Consider the following 8984-nt stretch of genomic DNA (forward strand, 5'->3'; position numbering starts at 1 on the left):
ATTATAAAGTTGGTATGGGATAACTCTGGAATAAGTCTTCTGGCTTGTTTCCTGATATGTCCTCCTCACTCATATGGAAAAGAGCACAAAAAAGTGTTTTTTGTGTAAAAAAGTGTTTTTGTGTAAAAAAGTGTTTTTGTGTGAAAAAGGTGCTTTTGTGTAAAAAAAGTGTTTTTGAGTAAAAAAAGTGCTTTGGTGTAAAAAAGTGTTTTTGTGTAAAAAAAGTGCTTTTGGGTAAAAAAAAAGTGTTTTTGTGTAAAAAAGTGTTTTTGTGTAAAATAAGGTGCTTTTGTGTAAAAAAATGTTTTTGTGTAAAAAAGTGTTTTTGTGTGAAAAAGGTGCTTTTGTGTAAAAAAAGTGTTTTTGAGTAAAAAAAGTGCTTTGGTGTAAAAAGGTGTTTTTGTGTAAAAAAAGTGCTTTTGGGTAAAAAAAGGTGCTTTTGTGTAAAAACAGTGTTTATGTGTAAAAAAATGTTTTGTGTAACAATAAATATGGCAGTAACCACACATTTCTAAACTGTGGTCAACCCTAAAAAACTCCTACAATTATGAATTTTAAAAATTAATTCACACACAATATTATATTGTACATCTAAAAGGGGTTACAGAAATTCAAAATTAAAAGTATGTTACTTAATTATTATCGCACGGTGAAACATCGACAGTCGTTATAATATTGCTTTAACCCAGTGGTTGCTAATGGGCAATCACTTAGAAAATTACACAGGTATTGAACAAGGTGTATGAAACAGAACACCCATGTCAAACAACAATATTTTCCCATCACGCGAAGGAAAAACAAGTTCCATTCACTACCTGTGCACGTTGTGTTGAAGCATACACGGATGATAATTCGTTATCCATCAATTCAACTGCTACGTTAGATATCACCCCCTCCTGCTCGAGGTCGGTCACGCACTGCTGTACATCTTCTTGTATAGTAGTTGCAAGCCTGAGATTTAGGAGAAATGCTCTTTTAAAATGCTGAATTTTTTAATAGGGTTTAAGGGTAAAAAATCCAGGGTAAACATTCAAAAATTGTGACTAAAATAATTTAGTCCAAAAGTGAAACATGGTTAAAATGGTTAAAAAGCAAAAAAATTCCCAAAAAACTTTTTTTTTAAATTGAAATTTTAGAACCTCTCCCTCAACCTGCTATTTATTTTTTAAATTTCAAGATTTTATGATTTTTTGAATTTTTTCAATCAGCAAGACCCCAATTCCCACCTATCCTCTGCCCCAATGACAACAACGTGAGGTTTTCGTTTCGACATGAACTTTTTCAGTTGATCCATGTCACTCTTCTTTCTCTTTGCTTCTTCCTCTATGTGGGACTTCCTCCTAAACCTCATATTAGGAAGTTTAAGGAAATCCACCACTTCACCAAGTCCTGATACAACCGCTGCAAACATTGCCGAGTCTCTGCGGTAAAAAGGAGTGGTTAAAAAGTGAAATTTAAGATACAGTGTTTCCTATACACAGTAGATTACAGCAGTGTTTCCAAACTTTTTTGTGCAGACTTATTTTAGGAAGTTTGGGTTATCTATTTTTTATTACTTATGGTATAACTTAGCGCGTACAAAAAAAAATAAATTTAAGAAACAGTGTTTCCTATACAAAGTAGATTACAGCAGTGCTTCCTAACTTTTTTTGTCGCATACATTTTCAAGGAAATTTCTTTAATCAATACTATTTTAAAACCAAATATGTAAACTGAAAAGTCATTAAAAAAAGTAATTTAATTTTTTTAAATTTCTATAATAGTTTCACCTTTCTTCTGAATAAGCGATCGCCATGACAACCGTTCCCTTCCTTTCTTCTTCTTCGTCCTCATCATATTCCCGCTCCTCTAACTGGTAGGGGGCGACAGAGAGATATGAACGAAGTTTCAACGCACAGTGCTGTGTGAAAAGTTTTCGGTAAAATATCAAGATTCACTTTGTATATCTCACAAATAGTTTTTAATAATTTCTTTCCGTGTAATTTCTCTCTTAATACTGCCAATATTTTGTGCAAAATTATTTCCATAATGGACCTCGGGGCAAACGTCTTACAGGTTAATTAATGCATTCCTGTACGTATCGTGAGTAAACGTGTGAATTTTTGTTAACTTAAAAGATCAAAATGATTGAATTTCGGTAAAATTATGAAAATGAAGTGTACTGCACACAACTGTAAATAGCACTGTGGGGTAAGATGGATACTGTTAGCATCTAAATCCCATATTTTCTGATCGTATATATCCAATTCTGTAAACAAAATTTTATAACTACCAAATAGGACAAAAAAGGACCGTCTTACCCCGCCCTACTATAACCCCCACCTACTTTAACCCTCACACTATCCAAACCTCCTTTATTCCATTTTTAGCCTCGTCATACAGCAGGGTTTTCAGTTCCTTTGTCATCTCAGGGTAAATGATATTCTGCAGCATAAACTCAACAACTTTACTTCGTTGGTTGTTCCATTCCTGCACCAAGTGACTGAACTCATCCTAAAAAGGAACATAAAAATCATATAAATATAGAAATATACATAGAAATTATATTAAAAATATAAAAACTTATTTAAATACAAAGAAATTGATACCTAGAATGAAAAAATTAAAAATGTAGGAATAAAAATAGAAATCCTATTAAAAGTATACGGAAACCTTATAAAATGTAGGAAAACACATAGAAATTATATTAAAAGGATAAACAAAATCGTGTTTATATGCAAAAAAAATAATGTCCAGAAGAAAAAATGAAAAAAATAGTTCAGTTCAAACTAAAAAAACATTTTTTAAAAAATCTTGCAGTACCTACCCTGTAATAAAGTTGTTTTATTTCTTCAAAATAAGTTTGACTTCCTACGGTTCCGTGCATATCAATATGGATTGTCATTGTTACAAGGTTTTCTGTTTCAGCCTGAATGAAAGGATTAATTTAACTTATGTAATTTATCCCTGCGTGGCAATGACAGTCGTTACAACACAGGTGTTCTGTTTTAAACACCTCATGCCCGCTTACAAGTTACCACATATTTTTTTTGTTTTATATATGACTGAAAATTAGGCAACCCATTGGCGACCACTGGGTTGGAGCAATTGCTGTTGTTAGCGTCTTGCCCAAGGATACATTCGCCAACAGTGGTAGCAGCGACAAGCCTTGAACCCATAACCTATTGGTTATAGGCAGGTGTGCTGACCATAGTGCCAAGGTGTATATTGTATGACTGGAAATTTGGACAACCTATTAGTGACCACTGGGTTGGAGCAATTGCCATTAAGTGTTTTGCCAAATGACACATACACCCACAACAATGCAAACGCCTCCAATACGCCATAATTTATATTACAATGTGTGGGCTGGTATTCAATGCAAAATCCGTTTCTTTACCATATAATATACAAAACAATCTATAAAAATACAAAACCTTAAAATTTAAATAATAACATTTTTTGTATGCTGTCATATTTTTTTCAAAAATACAGTAAATTCATTTTCACATTATCGCCAAAAATTCAGTTAAATTTATTTTTACATTTTTGTCCAAAATATAGTTTATGCATTTTCATATTTTTGTCAAAACTAAAGTTAAATTCATTTTTAAACTTACATTTTTAATATGAAGAAATTGTGGACCACTCAGGTCTTTCACTGGTTTGTTTTGAAGCCATTTATAAGAAAAACAAGGATGTCCTTCGTCTATTTCCTTTTTTCCTTTTTTTGTCGGTTGAACGGATATTTTTGCTCGTTCGTTAAAAGTTTGACGGACACATTGTCGGACTAGTGGTTCCCTTGCTAACTGCATGGCTACCATGTATCTTGCCCCTTCTAACACTGCTTCTCTGTTGGTTTGGGGGTAAAATTTAGAAAACTTATGACATATTGTATGAAACATAATGTAAATTTACACCCAAAACCTAAATACATAATGTGTGAAACATGGGTGGAATTTACACCCAACACCCCGTACTTTATTACATAACGTGTGAAACATGGGGTGGAATTTACACCCAACACCCCGTACTTTACCACATAACGTGTGAAACATGGGGTGGAATTTACACCCAACGCCCCGTACTTTACCACATAATGTGTGAAACATGGGGTGGAATTTACACCCAACACCCCGTACTTTACCACATAACGTGTGAAACATGGGGTGGAATTTACACCCAACGCCCTGTACTTTACCACATAATGGGTTAAACATGGGGTGGAATTTACACCCAACACCCCGTACTTTACCACATAACGTGTGAAACATGGGGTGGAATTTACACCCAACGCCCCGTACTTTACCACATAATGTGTTAAACATGGGGTGGAATTTACACCCAACGCCCAGTACTTTACCACATAATGTGTGAAACATGGGGTGGAATATACACCCAACACCTCGTACTTTACCGCATAACGTGTGAAACATGGGGTGGAATTTACACCCAACGCCCAGTACTTTACCACATATGTGAAACATGGGGTGGAATTTACACCCAACACCCCGTACTTTACCACATAATGTGTGAAACATGGGGTGGAATTTACACCCAACACCCCGTACTTTACTACATAATATGTCAAACATGGGGTGGAATTTACACCCAACGCCCAGTACTTTACCACATAATGTGTGAAACATGGGGTGGAATATACACCAAACACCTCTTACTTTACCGCATAACTTTTAAAACAAGGAATAGAATTTTCACATAAAACATAGCATTACACTTACTTAGTTGAAAACTGTGGGCACAAAAAGTCCTCTGCCAGATCCATAGGTTCTGCAGGATATTGCTCAGTTTCATGCCTTTGATAATTGTCTCTTAGATTCTCACCAAACTGCTCAGGTGTTAAACCGAATTTGTTCGCAACTCCCCCTGTAAATAAAGTGTGTATTGGTTATACACCTCATGCTCGCTGTCGACTTATAACATGGGATTGGACACACAGTTAGATAGGCACCTCATGCTCACTGTCAAGTTATAACATGGGTGCATTCTCAATTATACACACATAGTCCATTTATGCACCTCATGCTCACTGTCAAGTTATAACATGGGTGTCTTCTTATACATCAGACACATTTGGTGTAATCATACACCCCATACTCACTGTCAAGTTATAACGTGGGTGTTTTTTTAAACACCAGACACACACAGTATAATCGTACACCTCGGGCTCACTGCCAAATTATGACAGTTTTGTCTTCTTATACACCAGACACAAATGGTGTATTCATAAACCTCAGGCTCATGGTTGAGTTATAACACAGGTGATTTCTTATACACCAGACACACAGGATGCCTTCGTACAATACACCTCATGCTCATTGCCAAGCATATAATTGTTTTCTTTCTAGCAGTTTTTCTATAACAGCAAGATATGCAAAACCATCACACACTAACCAATGCCAGCATCAAGACACACGGTGTACATGTGTCTACGTGAAGCTTGCTTTAGATCACTCGCTAATGACGGAGCATCCTCATCGGGGTTTAATCCGTTTTCTGCTCGCTCTCGTTGCCGTTGGATACGAAGAGCATTCTGTTGGATCGAAAATATAAGTATTGGTATACCTTATGCCCACTGTCGAGTTGTATTATAGGAGTGTTTACTTAAATACCGGACACACATGTGTATTCATACACCTCATGCACACTGTCAAGTTATAACACAAGTGTCTTCTTATACACCAGACACACATGATGTATTCATACACCTCATGCTCATTGTCAAGTTATAACACGAGTGTCTTCTTATACACCAGACACACATGATGTATTCATACACCTCATGCTCATTGTCAAGTAATAACACGGGCATCTTCTCAAACACCTAACACATATAATATATTCATACACCCCATGCTTACTGTCAAGTTATTTCTACAGTTTAAACCCAAAACCAGAGTTGTACCATTACTTCAACAACTTTTTGTTATGTCACAATGTTGACTATGACATCATACATTTATAACATTATGACATCACACATTATGACATCACACCTGCATCTTAGGTACATCCCTCCCATAATGAAGTAGAAAGTGTCGATATATATCGTGATATTCCTCCATGGTTTGAATGCCTTGTACTCTGTATATGGTAGTGTGTTTACCAGTGTTGCGCAATAAATTAAAGTTCAGTGTTGCGCAAAAAAACTAGTTCAGTGTTGCACAACAAAAATTATTTCAGGGTTGCACAATAAAATTAGTTCAATGTTGCGCAACAAATTTAGGTTCAGTGTTGCACAATAAAATTTTGTACAGTGTTGCGCAACAAAATTAGATTCAGTGTTACATGATAAATTATGCTAACAGCTGTATTGTATACAGTATTTCTTTCGCAAAGCTCAGTTTTGAATGAATGTATGTAACTTATATATATTCTTGCCAATCTTGCGTGGCAGAGCAACAACAGTCGTTATAACATGGGTGTTCTATTTGATACACCTCGTGCCCTCTTATGGGCTACTCTATGCATACTGTGCAGATTATACATTTTTTCTGTATAATGAGCAAATTTTAACAACCCATTAGTGACCACTGGGTTAAAGCAATGACAGTTAAGTGTCTTGTCTAAGGACACATATACCTACAGACAGTATTGTCCGGCGCCGTAGCATACTTGGTTAGCGTGCCTCGACGCTGCTACCATTGTGAGCGTATGTGTCTTTGGGCAAGACACTTAACGGCAATTGCTCCAACTTAGTGGTCACTAATGGGTTGTCCAAATTATCAGACACACATAAAAAAGAAAAAAATCCCAAAAAAATAATCACCCACAAAGTAACACACTTGGTAACTCTTACGCTGGCGTGAGGTGTATGAACACACGTGTTATAACGACTGTTGTTTTCCGGCCTCGCAAGGATAAAGTAAGTAACATCATTCACTTTTTCCTTCAGTAATACTTTTAACAAAATAGTCAAAAAAAACAATACACACCTCTCTATATCCGCATCTGTTAGCGCTCTTACATTATCCCCCAATGGTTTATCCGGGTCCGCAGATATCTGTTCGTATTGAAAAGTTTGCATCTTCTGCATTAACCTTGTAACACTCGCTTTACGAACGTTCATTTGTGTCCACTGTATTATAATGTATGGTTGAAAGGGTGGTAGATGGTAATGGTTTTAAGGAAAAAAAATGGTATTGGGGTAGTTATCTGCTTTTCAAACGATAAATACACCTTACAAACATTTTTTTAATACTTTTAAAAAGAGTAATTTTGAGAAGGTTTTTTTATATTTTAAACACAACATGTTATGACTTTTGTGTTCAGAACAACAATTTTTTTCCTAAATAGCTTCATTTTTAATGTTATTTCAAAAATAAACTAAAAGAATACATAAAAAACCCTTCACTTTTTTAAACACCTTATGTACAATTTTTTTGAAATTGTAGCAATTTAAACAGTTAAAGGGTTATAAAATTGCGTAACCAGCAATGACTTGTAAAAGTTTTCACTCACTTTTTCATCCCAATGATATATTTTAAACAAGTCATGAATATTAAGTTCAGGTTCCACGTATTCCTTCCTGTAGAAACTGATAAAGGGAGCTTCATATTGCTGGTTCCTCATAAAATTTAAAGTGTCCTGAATAGAAGAGAGTTAAATAAATAAATGAATGAATGAATCTTACTTTATCTTCGCATGGCCAGAAAAGGACAGTCGTTATACCGCGGGTGTTCATACACCTCGTGCTAGCTTGCGAGTTACCATGTATGTTACTTGTGAGTGATTTTTTAAATTTTGTTTCAATGTATGTATGGCTGATAATTTGGACAACGGACTGAAATCTTAAAATTTTCTGCACTGTAATAATTGCTAGACCTTACAAACTATAAAGTGAAACATGTTTCACATGATTGTGGGTCACAGAAGTACCACTGCCTACCCTGCATTTATAAAAGTTTGGTGCCTATGTTTTTATGTACCTGTATTTTTCCCACACAGCTTGGTGGTTTGCGGTTAAGTGTTGATAAAGTGGATGAGCTGAAGGTCGAACCCAAATCTTCAATGGCATCCTATGTATTTTTATGATGAAATCAATTAATAAAAAACTTGCTTATTAAAAAAATAAAGTTAAAATAAAATAAAAACTTTGTTTTTTTTTGTTTCAAAAGTAAAGTTGCCAAAATTCACAAAAAAATGTACATATATACACTATAAAGTGTACGGGAAAAACCACACAAAATAAAATGTAAAGAACTAAAAATTGGTACGGTTTTAAATACCTAAAAATAAAATTTAAATGGTGTTTGAAAAAAAAAAATGTTGAGGATTATGTGTACACTGTACACTGTTAAAGTTGCTTCAGACACCTTAATACATTACCTGTTTTGAAATAGATGGTTCCACAAAGCAGTATTTATAAATCCACTCAGATTCGAGTTCAAGTTCACTTTCTTCTGCTGGCCTGTAATCAATTAAAAATAATAAAAGAAATAAAAAAATAAATGTAAATAAGAAAGTATAAAAAGGGGTCAAACCCAGAAATTTATAAAGAGGAAGAGGAATCTAACTATATATTGGTACATTTTATTTCTGTGACACTTAAAAACACATATGCGGCAAAAAAGAATAATCATTTCATATCTTACAATTCCAAAAAGGTGAGTCCAAATGTCTCAATTACATAAAAAATGTTCAAAACATTCACGCATTCAGCTTACTTGACTGGTATTGTACGAAGTTGAAATCTTTCAGGAACATCTGCGTTTCTTATTTCTGCATCTGTATCCGTGTAAAACCCTCTTTCCAATGTGTCAGGTTCCATAACCTAGGTTTCACCACGCAATAACTCAAGCAGGCCTTTTTTCATTTAAAAAATGCAACAACTGTTTATGAATATAGATTCCGACACAAATGAAAATGATATATAGTAGGGTGGGGTAAGCATTAAGCAACCCTTAACGTGGGTATACTTTTAAGTTATATATAGTAGGGTGGGGTAAGATGGGACACCTTTTACCTCTATAATATCTAAATAT

The 8984-nt window shown here is 34.7% G+C and overlaps 1 protein-coding gene across 1 annotated transcript in view; it reads right to left on the minus strand.

The window, feature by feature from the left end:
• The window catches only part of LOC100186297 (transcription elongation factor SPT6), a gene marked incomplete in the record, with an annotated part of 21589 nt that overhangs the window by 9427 nt on the left and 3178 nt on the right, over window positions 1-8984 (minus strand). Inside the window, 14 exon segments of the mRNA XM_018814440.2 lie at window positions 816-951; window positions 1227-1421; window positions 1770-1900; window positions 2350-2493; window positions 2807-2908; window positions 3600-3831; window positions 4722-4866; window positions 5395-5533; window positions 5997-6084; window positions 6936-7078; window positions 7462-7587; window positions 7929-8018; window positions 8329-8410; window positions 8667-8770. Of these exon segments, the coding sequence (XP_018669985.1) occupies window positions 816-951; window positions 1227-1421; window positions 1770-1900; window positions 2350-2493; window positions 2807-2908; window positions 3600-3831; window positions 4722-4866; window positions 5395-5533; window positions 5997-6084; window positions 6936-7078; window positions 7462-7587; window positions 7929-8018; window positions 8329-8410; window positions 8667-8770 (1857 nt within the window).

Source organism: Ciona intestinalis, chromosome 12, assembly GCF_000224145.3.
Source record: "Ciona intestinalis chromosome 12, KH, whole genome shotgun sequence".
Lineage (NCBI taxonomy): Eukaryota > Metazoa > Chordata > Ascidiacea > Phlebobranchia > Cionidae > Ciona > Ciona intestinalis.